Source organism: Leucoraja erinacea, chromosome 26 (assembly GCF_028641065.1).
Source record: "Leucoraja erinacea ecotype New England chromosome 26, Leri_hhj_1, whole genome shotgun sequence".
NCBI lineage: Eukaryota > Metazoa > Chordata > Chondrichthyes > Rajiformes > Rajidae > Leucoraja > Leucoraja erinaceus.
This window is the reverse complement of record NC_073402.1, coordinates 8,500,063-8,514,045: the sequence shown is the minus strand read 5'-3', so window position 1 is coordinate 8,514,045 and position 13,983 is coordinate 8,500,063. Positions and strand designations below refer to the sequence as shown.

The 13,983-nt window shown below is 48.0% G+C and overlaps 1 protein-coding gene across 1 annotated transcript; it reads right to left on the bottom strand.

The window, feature by feature from the left end:
- Nucleotides 1-3,929: 3,929 nt before the first annotated feature.
- Nucleotides 3,930-13,459, bottom strand: LOC129709628 (cornifelin homolog). Its single transcript, XM_055656094.1, has 4 exons — nt 12,046-13,459; nt 10,219-10,339; nt 6,375-6,511; nt 3,930-4,033 (listed from the first exon to the last, which is right to left on the bottom strand). The coding sequence occupies exons 2-4, from the start codon at nt 10,322-10,324 to the stop codon at nt 3,941-3,943; spliced, it is 336 nt and encodes a 111-aa protein (XP_055512069.1). The 5' UTR covers nt 10,325-10,339; nt 12,046-13,459; the 3' UTR covers nt 3,930-3,940.
- Between the last annotated feature and the right edge of the window lie 524 nt (nt 13,460-13,983).

The window sequence follows — 13,983 nt, the reverse complement described above, 5'->3', positions numbered from 1 at the left end:
AAAGAAACTATTCTATTCTAATCTCCTTTGCTTGCTGACATCGGGGGAGAGGTTGTTGTCTTGGCACCAGGTTACGTGGTTCTCCATCTCCTTTCTGTACTCCGTCTCGTTATTTGGTATCCGGCCCACAATGGTATAGTCTGCAAACTTGTAAATTGAGTTGGGTTGGAATTTGGCTCTTCAGCACTAATACTGGAACTCGTCTTCAGACTGATTGTAGGGGGGGGGGGGGGGGGGGGGGGGGGGCAGAGCTGGAAGAGAGGAGGGACAAAGGGAGGGACCAAGCCTGGTAGGTAATATAGGTGAGAGGGGTTTTATGATAGGCAGATGGTTAGACAAAAAAAGATTGAGTTGTGAATTATGAAGCTGGAGGAAGGAACATTGGTGGAAGTGGAGGGAGAGGAGAGAAATAGAAGCAAGTCCAGGTGGGGCACAGGGGAGAGAGTGGTGAAAGAAAGGGCGGGTGGGCGAAGATGGGGGGGGGAAGGTTTAAGTTACCTTAAATGTTCAATTAGGTGCATACCATTAGGTTGTAAGCTGTTCAAGCAGAATACGAGGTGCTGTTCCTTGAATTTGTGTGTGGCTTCACTCTGGCAATGGAGGAGGGCCAGGACAGTACGGGAATGGGAAGAGGAGTTAAAATGCTTGGGAACCAGGAGATCCAGTAGGCCTTGGTGGACCAGGTGCAAATGTTCAGCAAAATGGTTGCTCAGGACTTGCCAATGTACAAGAGGCCACATCGGGAACCCCAGATGCAGCAATGGAAGTTAGAAGAGGTATCCGTGAATTTCTGTCTCACCTGGAAGGACTGATGGGGTCCCTGGATGGAGGTGAGAGAAGAGGTATAGGTTACATCTCCTGCAGTTGCTGGGGGAAAGTACCTGGGTAGTGAGTGGTTTGGGTAGGAGGGGATGTTGACCAAGGAGTTGTGGAGGGAGCAGTCTCGGCAGAAGGTGGATAGGGGTGAGGATGGCAAGATGTGAATGTTGGTGGGATGAAGGGTGAGGACTAGAGGAACTCTACCCTTGTGCCGTCTGAAGGGACGGGGAGCGAGAGCAGAGCTATGGGACACAGAGGAGAGCTGTGGGTGAAGGATCCATCTATGACAGCAGGGGGAAAACCACATTTTTAAAGAAAGAGGATGTCCTAGAAGGGAAAGCCTCATCTTGAGAGCAGATGCAGCAGCGACAGAAAAATTGGGAGTTGGGGAGAACGTGTTTGCAAGAGGTAGGGTGGGAGTAAGTGTAGCCCAGATAACCGTGGCAGCAGGTTTGTAATTGACGTCAGTTGATAGTCTGTCCCCTGTGATAGAGACAGAGAGAACAAGAAACGGCAGAAAGGTGTCAGAGATAGTCCAAGTGAATTTGAGGGCCGGGTGGAAGTTAGTCGTAAAGTTAAATAAATCGTTGAGTTCTGCATGGAGGCAGCCCCGATACAGTTGTCCATGTAGTGGAAGTGTTGAGGGATGGTACTTGTATACGTTCGGAGCAAGGATTGATCAATATAACCAACAAAAAGACAGGCATAGCTAGGGATGATGTGAGTGCCCAAGGGTTAAAAAAACTGAGAGGATTCAAAAGAGAAATAGTTGAGGGTGATATAACTGACCAGTTTGCTGGTTCATTTCAAAGTCTACTTAATCATTATGGCTCTGGAGTTAAGTGTAGGTTAGACTGGGTAAGGATGTAGGTTTTTCTCCTCTGAACAGTGCCAATGTTCCAGATATATTTTAATGACATTCCAATTAATTTGTCATTCCTGCTGTTCTTAAAACGATTTGAATGGGCGTTTGAAATTGCAAATTATGAATCTGGATTGTAATGCTGTAGCTAGCCTACATGGTGGGACTTTATACAATTCTCTGATCTGTTGGTCCAGACCCCCAGATGGCTAATCTGGTACTAGATTCACCACCACCAAATCGAAGGCTACAAACATCACTCTTGTTTGTGTTGAGATTCCTTTCAATGTATTTATAGTTTGGTATTATCTTCTAATTAAGATTTTTATAGAGTGGGATGTTAATAAAAATGTTAATAAAAAAGTGTATAGAGAAGTTGACTGGAACACTAGGTGGGTAAATAAACTCACCCCCGTGGTGCAGAAAGCCTGAACCCCAATAAATGTCCTACCCCAGTACAACAACATAGATATTTCCCACCACATAGGCTACTGCATGAAAATTCTGACTCATAGATAGTAGGATATGGGCCAAATGCAAGCAGGTGGGACTAGTGTATATGGGATGTGTTGGCCGGTGTAGGCAAGTTAGGTTGAAGAGCCTGTTTCCACACTGTAAGACTCTATATGTAAGCAAACATTAGATCCATTTTATTTTGCTTTTGCCCTCCGAGTATCCTGAATAGCATCTATGCATTGCATATGCAAAAAATGTTTAAAGCAAATAGGGGTACTGGGACTTTTCAAGTTTCATGCTTAAGATACAAATGCATCACAGGAAGGGAGGATGGCGTATTTTTCAGAGATTACGTTTGATGAAGCAAGGAAGTATTTCCTCCGTATATCTATCTGTAGGAAGAAAAACAGAAACAAAAATCACCAACAAACAGAAATACAATTTTCTTAATTTTTATCCTTTGTCTTTCAAAAGAACATATTCCTCTAAAAGTCTCTTTCTCATGTATGATTTTCTGGAGTATTGAATGGAGCACTGTGGAAGGTCTCTGCTCAACCATAGCTGCTTGCATGTACACCCCAGCAAGGATGACCAGATCGGCAGGGGATCCCCATTCATGGACCTTCACTACGCTTGTACATGTGAGAGCGTCCTACCTGCAATCTCAGCCCAGTCTGGAGCTAACAGACCTATGCATTGACTGTAGACAGAGCCTGAGATCTTGCAGGTTGGATGACACCATTTAGGGAGAGTTGAGAGCTTATGATGCAATGACTGGACCTTGTTCGATAAGAAAAGCAGACTTTGCAGCTTGCATCCCCCTCTGGTGACCGATTCCAGTGACTTGAGGTATTCCTGGCAGCTGGCGTTCTCAGAAATGTAAGTAATAACTGAAAAACTAAATAAAATTATGTAACCTCTGAAATTCGTTCTTATGGAATGGATTAGCAGCTGAGTTGGCGCCACCAATATAGAAGTATTTAAAATATACCTTTTATTTAAATTGTCTTTTTTGTGTGTCTATTTTTGTAAACCAGCATCTGCAGTTGCTTGTGTCTCAAAAAACATTTTTTTATGGAGCCAGGAGGAGCTGAAGGGTTATATCACATTGGTGGCATCAAGCACCTGTTCTTTTGAGTTATTATATGAAAGATACAGCATAGAAACAGGCCCTTTGGCCCACTGAGTCCACGCCGACCATCCATTCCATTCACACTAGTTCTACCTGTAGGAAGGAATTGAAGATGCTGGTTTACACTGAAGATAGACGGAAAAATTTGGCGTAACTCAGCAGGTCAGGCAGCATCTCTGGATAGAAGGAATGGGTGATGTTTCAGGTCAAGATCCTTCTTCAGACCTGGGTGACATTTCAGGTCGAAGAAGGGTCATGATCCAAAATATCACCCATTCCTTCTATCCAGAGATGCAGCCTCTCTCGCTGAGATTCTCCAGCATTTTGTGTCTATCTTCACACTAGTAGTTCTATGTTAATTTTCGCACCCACTCCATACTCACTAGGGGAAATTTTACAAAGTCAAATGAACCTACAAAGCCATATGTCTTTGACATGTGAGAGGAAACCAGAGCACCAAAAGAAAACTCATGCGGTTACGGGAAGAATTTGCAAACTCCACACAGACAGCACCAGAGATCAGAATCGAACCCAGGTCTCTGGTGCTGTGTGACAGCGGCTTTACCAGCTGCACCACTGTGCTGTCCTTCTGAATGGAGATTTAATTTAAAACAAGTAGATAAGAAAATAGGATGTACTTTAAATCGCACGCACCTTTTAAGGCCTTCGTGTTATCTCTGGCGTATACGCATCTCTCGAGCCATTCGACAATATTCACACACCGGACAACATGAAATGAGCATAGCATCTTCACAGATCGATCCCTGTACAATGGAGAATGTAAGAGTTTCAGTTAAATCTTGAATTCCAAACACTGCAATGTCACGGTCACAAAGCAAAGAGAATCCTAACTGGACAGGTAAAGCAGTCAAGTTCACACTATGTGGTCTTCTGGTCAATTTATGTGTCTGACTACTGAGATAAAAGAAGGATTTGTGCAAAGTAAATTCTTAATCTCCAATGAGGTTCATTGCAGCTGATGAGTATCAGCATATAAGTATGTGCAGCTTATTCAAAGGCCCATCAAAGATTGTCTCATACCTTTCTACACACCTTTCAGGAAGATAATTTTAATTCTTAAGTGAGAAAGTGCCCTAATGAGTTACTGGGAATCGGGGTGGTAACTTTCTAAATTTTATTATTCTAATTCTAACCTTACTTTCTTTAGGAAAATGCTTCAGCAGAGTGTAGGCAAGGTCTAACCCCCATCTTATATTCTGCTTGTAGCTTTCAACACAATGAATATTGAATTTTCCAACTTCAGGTAACCCATGCTTCCTCCCCCCCTCCCTCCCCCCCTCTCTCCCCCCCCCCCCCCCCCCCCCCTCACATGGCACTCACATGGCTCCCAGATATGCCTGCCTGCCAGATTATCAACTGATGTATACTACAAACCTACCGACTCCCATAGTTCTCTGGACTACACTTGCTCCCACCCAGCCTCTTGCCCCATTCTCAATGTCACCGTCTCAGCCACATCTGCTCTCAAGATGAGGCTTTCCATTTAAGGACATCAAAGCTATTCTCTTTCTTTAGTAAATGTGGATTCCTCCCTTTTGTCATGGATGGATCCCTCACCCCTGTCTCCTCTGTGTCCCTTAACTCTGATCCCCTCTGCCCCAGACACAATGATAGAGTTCCTCTGGTCCTTACCTTTCACCCAAACAACCTCTGCATCCAACACATCATCCTCCGACATTTCCGCCACCTCCAACGTGATCCCACCACCCGTCACATTTTCCCAGCTCCACCCCTTTCTGCCTTCCACAGAAACCACTCCCACCACAACTCCTTGATTCACTCATCCCTTCCAACCCCCTCCCCAAGTACTTTTCCCTACAACTGCAGATGCAACATCTGTCCCCATACCTCCTCCATAGCCTCTATCCAGGGACCCCGACAATCCTTCCAGGTGAGACACAGAGATACATGGGCACCTCTTCCAGCCTCATTGACGGCATCTGGTGTTCCTGATGTGGCCTCCTCGACTGCAACCTCTTTGCTCCGATAACTGTTTCTGCAACCAGTCCTGCTACTTTTAATGAACGTTGCAATATAGCCGCAATATCTCTGTTGTTGCTGAATGACCTTTCTGTCCTGGGTCTCCTCCATTGCTAGATGCAAACTGGAGGAACAGCACCACATATTCCATTGGGGTAGTTTACAACTTAGCGGTATGAACACTGAATTCCCCAACTTCAGGTAACCTTTACAAAACACACCCCTTCCCCTTTTGGACCCATAAACCCATAAAGTGTGACAGCCAAAGTTGGTCAAGGAAGCCGAGTTTAAAAGAAAGGGTGTTGGAGAGGTTTAAAGATAAGACATTTAAATTTGAATTATTCGGGGATCTGGCCATCAGGTGATGGATAATTAATTAATCTGGCCATCAGGTGATGGATAATTAAGATCGTATACATACAAATTTGACTATGTTTATGAAAAGTAGAGCATTAAGGATCATCTAGCTAATTTTTGCAATAGTCAAGTTTGGAAATAAAAAATACCTGACTCTTGCCTACTCAAGACAAAATCTACAATTATTACACTACAATTGTGCGATGTACTTATGTGTGACTGGGATTATGTATAATCTGAATTTCACTGTATCTAGATACGTGACAATAAAGTACTATTGATTATTGACATGTAGGGCTTATTAGGGACAGTCATCACGGCCTTATCTTACAGTGGATAACATAATAAACAAAAGAAAATTCAATAAACAAAAAGCTCAGTATTAGTGCAAAACATAACAAAAGCCCAAAGTCCCTAGTGTGACTAATTAGGAGTAGTAGAAGCAATAGAATATTCCCCAAAATCACTCATTGAAGCAGAAGTTGCTGAAATAGAAGACTTCATCTTGCGTATGGCGTGCACAGCCTAAAGTTGTAGGTAAACTTGTTCTATTTGATCTATTTGTTTGTGCACATCGGGTTGATTGCATTAGTCGAAACAGGGTGGATCACGTTAAGGTTGCAATCTCCCACCCCATAGGAGACTTATTGGTGGCAAACCAATATATAACTAAATATCCTAAGTAATGGATAATCCTTGTGTGGGATAAAAAGCGATGGTAATGGCGACAACTGATCATTCACCTACCTGGATACCGTATGAAAGCCGCATGTGTGTTCTCAATGCCACCATGCCTCCAGGCAGCATGGCCACACAGCAGTTCTCTCCATATCTGTCGGCCAAGTAACATCCCAAAAACATTGGGCAGAAAAAACCCAACGTGCCTATGAAATAAACATTACGTTTAGTGTACTTTATTGCATCCCAACACATCAGCTGTCGTGGTGTAATGTGTTGTTGGTATTTGCTAATCCAGATGAGCCCTAGATCAGATCCCATTTGAGGGCTTGAGGATTTGAAATCAGTTGGAGAAGTGTGGAAATGCAACGAAAAATGACCACAAAGCTGTCAGAACCTATTCACTCACAACGTTAGGCAAAGGTACTTTAGGAAAGTACAGCACGTGTGATCTCATACTCTCTCTGTGATCCCAGACTCAGCCAGTGTGGGGACATGGGGCCAAACCTGAAGTTTTGTTCGGAAGTGATCCAGACTTTAGTCTGAAGAATGGTCCCATACAAAGACGTGCAGGTTTGGAGGTTAATTGACCTGGTAAATGTAAAAGTCGTCCCGAGTGGATGTAGGATATTGTTATTATCTGGATAGACTTGGTTTATACTCTCTAGAATTTAGGAGATTGCGAGGGGATCTTATAGAAACTTACAAAATTCTTAAGGGGTTGGACAGGCTGGATGCAGGAAGATTGCTCCCGATGTTGGGGAAGTCCAGGGCAAGGGTCACAGCTTAAGAATAAGGGGGAAATTCTTTAAAACCGAGATGAGAAGAACTTTTTTCACACAGAGAGTGGTGAATCTCTGGAACTCTCTGCCACAGAGGGTAGTCGAGGCCAGTTCATTGGCTATATTTAAGAGGGAGTTAGATGTGGCCCTTGTGGCTAAGGGGATCAGGGGGTATAGAGAGAAGGCAGGTACGGGATACTCAGTTGGATGATCAGCCATGATCATCTTGAATGGCGGTGCAGGCTCGACGGGCCGAATGGCCTACTCCTACACCTAATTTCTATGTTTCTGTTTCTATTATGCGTGGATTACAGGTTGGTACAGACCCGGTGGGCTGAAGGGCCTGTTTCTGCACTGTATCTCTAAACTAAACCAAACCCGAAACATCTAATGTGCTTTTCCCTCCACGGATGCTGCCTGGCCCACTCAGCTCCTCTAGCAGTTTCTTCCTTAATCATCCCAATGCTACCATGTATCAAAAGTCTTCTCTTATTTGAGTCTGCAGGAGGTCAGACAGCATCAGCACAGAGCAAGGGTTTCAACCTGAAACTTGTCCATTTCTCTCCACAGAGGTTGCATGACCCACTGAGTTCCTCCAATACTTTTTCAAAAATTATTTAGCAAACTACTCAATTGTATCAGAATCAATTGACCATTGTGACAGTGCCCCTCTTGGATGCCGCTCTGATCCCTATTACGTGCTGACTGGCCAGGAGAGGCCAATCCCCAGTATCGATGGTAATAGCTGGGTCCAATTAGATGACATTAGATGAGGGCCCATCTGACCCTCGTAATATCACGCGAGTTCACCTTACTGCAGCGTCACACACACTAACTATCCCGCACTCACGCTAATTACCCCCCTTGATATAATATTAATATTATTAATTTGCTCCTTGGGGGGAGAGGGGGGGGGGAAGAGGAGAGGGGGGGGGAAGAGGAGAGGGGGGGAAGAGGAGAGGGGGGGGGGAGAGGAGAGGGGGGGAGGAGGGGGGAGGAGAGGGGGGGGGAAGAGGAGAGGGGGGGGGAAGAGGAGAGGGGGGGAAGGAGGAGAGGGGGGGGGGGGAGAGGAGAGGGGGGGGAGAGAGGAGGGGGGGGGGGGAGGGGAATGGGGGAAGAGAAGGGGGGGAGGAGAGGGGGGGGGGGGGGAGGGGGGGAGGGAGGGAGAGGGGGGGGGAGAGAGGGAGGGGGGGGGGGGGAGGAGAGGGGGGGGGGGGGGGGGGGGGGGGGAGGGAGGGGGGGGAGAGGAGGGGGGGGGGAGGGGAGGGGGGGGGGGGGGGGGGGGGGGGGGGGGGGGGGGGAGGGGGGGGGGGAGGGGGGGGGGGGGAGGGGGGGGGGGGGGGGGGGGGGGGGGGGGGGGGGGGGGGGGGGGGGGGGGGGGGGGGGGGGGAGAGGGGGGGGGGGAGAGGGGGAGGGGAGGGGGGGGGAGGAGGGGGGGGATGGGAGGAGGGGGGGGGGAGGAGGGAGGGGGGGGAAGGGGAGGGGGAGAGGGGGGGGGGGGGGGGGGGGAGGGGAGAGGAGAGGGGGGGAGGAGGCGAGGGGGGGAGAGAAGAGGGGGGGGGAGAGGGAGAGGGGGGGGGAGGGGGGGGGGGAGAGGAGAGGGGGGGAAGGGAGAAAGGGGGGGGGGAGGGGGGGGGGAGGGAGGGGGGGGGGGGGGGAGGGAGGGGAGGGAGGGAGGGGGGGGGGGGGGGGGGGGGGGGAGGGGGGAGGGGGGGGTGGGAGGGGAGGGGGGGGAGGGGAGGGGGGGGGGGAGGGGGGGGGGGGGGGGGGGGGGGGGGGGGGGGGGGGGGGGGAGGGGGAGGGGGGGAGGGGGGGGGAGGGGGGGGGGGAGAGGGGGGGGGGGGGGAGAGGAGGGGGGAGAGGAGGGGGGGAGGAGAGGGGGAGGAGAGGAGGGGGGGGGGAGAGGAGGGGGGGGGGGGGAGAGGAGAGGGGGGGGGAGGAGAGGGGGGAGGGAGGGGGGGGGGGGGAGAGGAGGAGGGGGGGGAGGAGGAGGGGGGGGGGAGAGGAGGGGGGGGGAGAGGAGAGGGGGGGGGAAGGGGGGAGAGGAGGTGGGGGAAGAGGGGGGGAGAAGAGGAGGAAGGGGGGAGAGGGAGGGGGGGAAGAGGGGGGGGAGGAGGGGGGGGAGGAGGAGGATGGGGGGAAGAGGAGGGGGAGGAGAGGAGAGGGGGGGGGAGGGGAGGGGGGAGGGGGGGGGGGAGGGGGGGAGGGGAGGAGAGGGGGGGGAGAGGGAGGGGGGGGGGAGGAGGGGGGAGGGAGAGGTGAGGAGAGGGGGGACTACGGGGAGAGAGGGTGCCTTTTTATTTCAACCTAAACAACCATTTGCAGGCAGTGCTTTTTTACTTTAACCATATTTTCATTTTCAAACCACATTAAGGGTACTTACTCATTGTTGTGTGAACATGTGTTCAGTGTTATTCACAGCTCAGAGAAACGTGACCCTCTGCCTTCCAGCTTGTAGACTAATTGGGGCACACCATTTCCTGGTTTTATAGTCCCTCCCCCCTGCAGCAGCAGGAGCAGCAGAGAGAATGGGGAATTTTGTAAATTCATTAATATCTCTGTCATATTTCATCGACGGGAAAAATCCTCGGCACACATGCGGCGGAGGGGGGCTCTGAGCGAGGTGGCCAAACACGACGGCCGTAGGTGGCGGCGTTCTCTTGGAAATAGCAGCACAGATCGACAAAACCGGTCAAGAACAGAGTTTTAGTAATATATAGATAGATAGATTTGGGTGGGGTGGGGGTGGGGGTGGACATAATAAGGACTAACATCTAGGACAGAGGTCGGCAACTTGCGGCCCATGGGCCAGATCCGGTCCGCAGGCGTATTTTTTTCCAATTAGTTTTCGCGACCTGGGAACTGCAGCCAGCCCGGGGCACACAGACCTGGGGCAAGTGAGCCGACCTGGGAACTGCAGCTTGCCCCGGGCTGCTAGATTCTAGGAGCTGGCGCCTCCAACTGGAATCGACCTGGTATGCTGGCTGACTTCGGAGGCTGTAGTGGCCGTTTTGCTGCTCCATGTTTCACAAAAATGGGGGGGGGGGGGGGGGGGGGGGGTGGGTCCCCCACCTCTAAAAACATGGAGATATCCGCCCAATCGCAAATAAATAAATGATTGATGAACTTACAGACGGTCATATCGTCACACACACCGCACTGTCCGCTGCTCCATTGGCCATTCCTGTTCCCCACAGCTACGGGCTGATGAACAACCACTGTCGTCGTGCTTGCCATTAATAGGACCGATGCCTTTCAGAAGAGACAGAAAGACTGGGCCTTATGAGTGATTGCATAAGTAACAAAACTACAACCAAATCTCATTAAGAAAACCAAAATTTGCTACTGAATAGAATATCACAGAATTGACTTTTTGTGTGTTATTATCTTGGCTTGGTCTAAGCCTCAAAAGAATTATAAACGCCGACTAAACCCGTGTGAGGATTATTTCATACTGTAAAAATCAATGTAACTTCCTTGGGCTTGGCAGAAATATTCATTCTGATCTCTTGGTTCTGCTAGGTCTCTTGACTCTGTTCTTTACACTTCACTGTTTGGCAAAGATCCAAGCAAGACCCATTATGGTGCACAAGTTCAAGTAGCTCATCAACCACGGCAGCCCGGGCTCACGTTGAAGTGTGTCAGCAGAGGTTTTCGTCTCAATCAGTGGGGAGGAGAGGGGCGAGGAGGGCGCCTGCTTTTATCTCTTCCAGAGGCAGAAAGGGACAATGTTGCTTTCGAACTGGGAATATTTATGGCGAGAGTGGGCTGGTGAGAATGATTGCAAACTAACAGCCTCGACTCAAATGGAATCTTGCCTGAACCGCAGTAACAGTTGGATAGGTATTGTTCCGTCTTTGGTAACCACATCTGGCTTCTTCGATATTTATTCCGATCAGAAGTCGCATGTCTATTTTTTCGTCAGCAATGCTGCCCTTCTCATGTCAACATTTTTACAAGGCTTAAAAATTGAGTGGATTTCACTCGGACCAAAAAGGCTAAAGTCAACTCCGTCTTTTTTCCAGCCGGATTCAGTTGCATCCTTTAACCAAAGCAAGTGCAAAGCGCGTCACCTCGCAGCAGATTTGCCCACAAACCCAACATTGTCCTACATTCAGCAACGGCACTTTTAAACGGCGATGAGGCATTGGGTAGATCTACATGTATAAGAAATAAAATATTTGATCTGGTTTTATTGATTTTTGGGTTGAGTTTCCAAGAGTCCCATTTTCTAACAATATCCCTCAATTCACTTGGTATCCAAAAGTCTATTGCTCTCATTCTTGAATATGTCCGCTAACTAAACAAACGGAGTTCCAACGATACATTACTTTCCACAAGAGGTACACAAAATTGCTGGAGAAACTCAGCGGGTGCAGCAGCATCTATGGAGCGAAGGAAATAGGCAACGTTTCGGGCCGAAGCCCTTCTTCAGACATAGCCTGATGGCTGTGAGGAAGTAGCTATTCCTGAACCTGGATGTTGCAGATTTCAGGCTCGCGCCATAGATGCTGCTGCACCCGCTGAGTTTCTCCAGCATTTTTGTCTACCTTCGATTTTCCAGCATCTGCAGTTCCTTCTTAAACATTACTTTCCACAGCTCAGTCCTGAACTGTTGATTCCACAGCCAGAGGTTATGGGGAAGGGAAGTGGTAAATGCTGGCACGGGCAACACATTGTGGATAATTAACGCATTTATTTTAACCAATGTAGGATTCTTGGGACGGTTGTCCGTATACTTCATGGTCATCAGGTAGATACCAAGAACTGCAGATGCTGGTTTACACAAATATTCACAGTGTGCTGGAGTAACTCAGCGAGTCAGGCAGCATCTCCGAAGGACATGAATACGTGACGTTCCGGGACGGGACCCTTTGCAGACCACTTGGGTAAACATCTTTTTTTATATACACACTTATAATAATCACAATAGCACTGATTAAAAAAAAACTACTTACACCCAACTTTCACAAATGATGAACTTTTTGAAGATCGAAAGTAGCGCTTCCTTAATTATTAACGGCACACTCCGCACGGTGTTCGCGTACAAACTGTGACCACTAATTATACTCTTGGCTGAAGCGGCAAACTTTAGTCACACCCACAATACACGCGATCAACCAGTGCTAGCTCATTGTCTGCTAAACTTTCTGCACCGTAATTTTTAATTGTCACCCTTGCTACGCCTCCAAACACTTGAGACACTTTCACACTCCTCCCTTGAGCTATACATACACCTGCATTTGACAGACAATGGACAATAGGTGCAGGAGTAGGCCATTCGGCTCTTCGAGCCAGCACCGCCATTCAATGTGATGATGGCTGATCATCCCCAATCAGTACCCCGTTCCTGCTTTCTCCCCATATCCCCTGACAGCTATCTTTAAGCGCCTTATCTAACTCTCTCTTGAATGTATCCAGAGAACCGGCCTCCACCACCCTCTGAGGCAGACAATTCCACAGACTCACAACTCTCTTTGTGAAAAAATGTTTCCTCATCTCCGTTCTAAATGGCTTACCCCTTATTCTTAAACAGTGGCCCCTGGTTCTGGACTCCCCCAACATCGGGAACATGTTTCCTGCCTCTAGTGTGTCCAAACCCTTAATAATCTTATATGTTTCAATAAGATACCCTCTCATCCTTTTACATTCCAAAGTAATCAAGCCCAGCTGCTCCATTCTCTCAGCATATGACAATCCCGCCATCCCGGGAATGAACCTAAGCTGCACTCCCTCAATAGCAAGAATGCCCTTCCTCAAATTTGGAGACCAAAACTGCACACAATACTCCAAGTGTGGTCTCACTGTGGCCCTGTACAACTGCAGAAGGACCTCTTTGTTCCTATACTCAACTCCTCTTGTTATGAAAGCCATCTGCAAATTTGCCAGTGTTACTGAATCCTTTCATCTAAATCATTGATGTAACCATATAACATATAACCATATAACAATTACAGCACGGAAACAGGCCATCTCGGCCCTACAAGTCCGTGCCGAACAACTTTTTTTCCCCTTAGTCCCACCTGCCTGCACTCATACCATAACCCTCCATTCCCTTCTCATCCATATGCCTATCCAATTTAATTTTAAATGATACCAATGAACCTGCCTCCACCACTTCCACTGGAAGCTCATTCCACACCGCTACCACTCTCTGAGTAAAGAAGTTCCCCCTCATATTACCCCTAAACTTCTGTCCCTTAATTCTGAAGTCATGTCCTCTTGTTTGAATCTTCCCTATTCTCAAAGGGAAAAGCTTGTCCACATCAACTCTGTCTATCCCTCTCATCATTTTAAAGACCTATATCAAGTCCCCCCTTAACCTTCTGCGCTCCAGAGAATAAAGACCTAACTTATTCAACCTATCTCTGTAACTTAGTTTTTTGAAACCCAGGCAACATTCTAGTAAATCTCCTCTGTACTCTCTCTATTTTGTTGACATCCTTCCTATAATTGGGCGACCAAAATTGTACACCATACTCCAGATTTGGTCTCACCAATGCCTTGTACAATTTTAACATTACATCCCAGCTTCTATACTCAATGCTCTGATTTATATCGGGTAGCATACCAAAAGCTTTCTTTACCACCCTATCTATATGAGATTCCACCTTCAAGGAACTATGATACCCAGATCCCTCTGTTCAACTGTATTCTTTAATTCCTTACCATTTACCATGTACGTCCTATTTTGATTTGTCCTGCCAAGGTGTAGCACCTCACATTTATCAGCATTAAACTCCATCTGCCATCTTTCAGCCCATTTTTCCAAATGGCCTAAATCACTCTGTAGACTTTGGAAATCCTCTTCATTATCCACAACACCCCCTATCTTGGTATCATCTGCATACTTACTAATCCAATTTACCACACCTTCATCCAGATCATTGATGTAC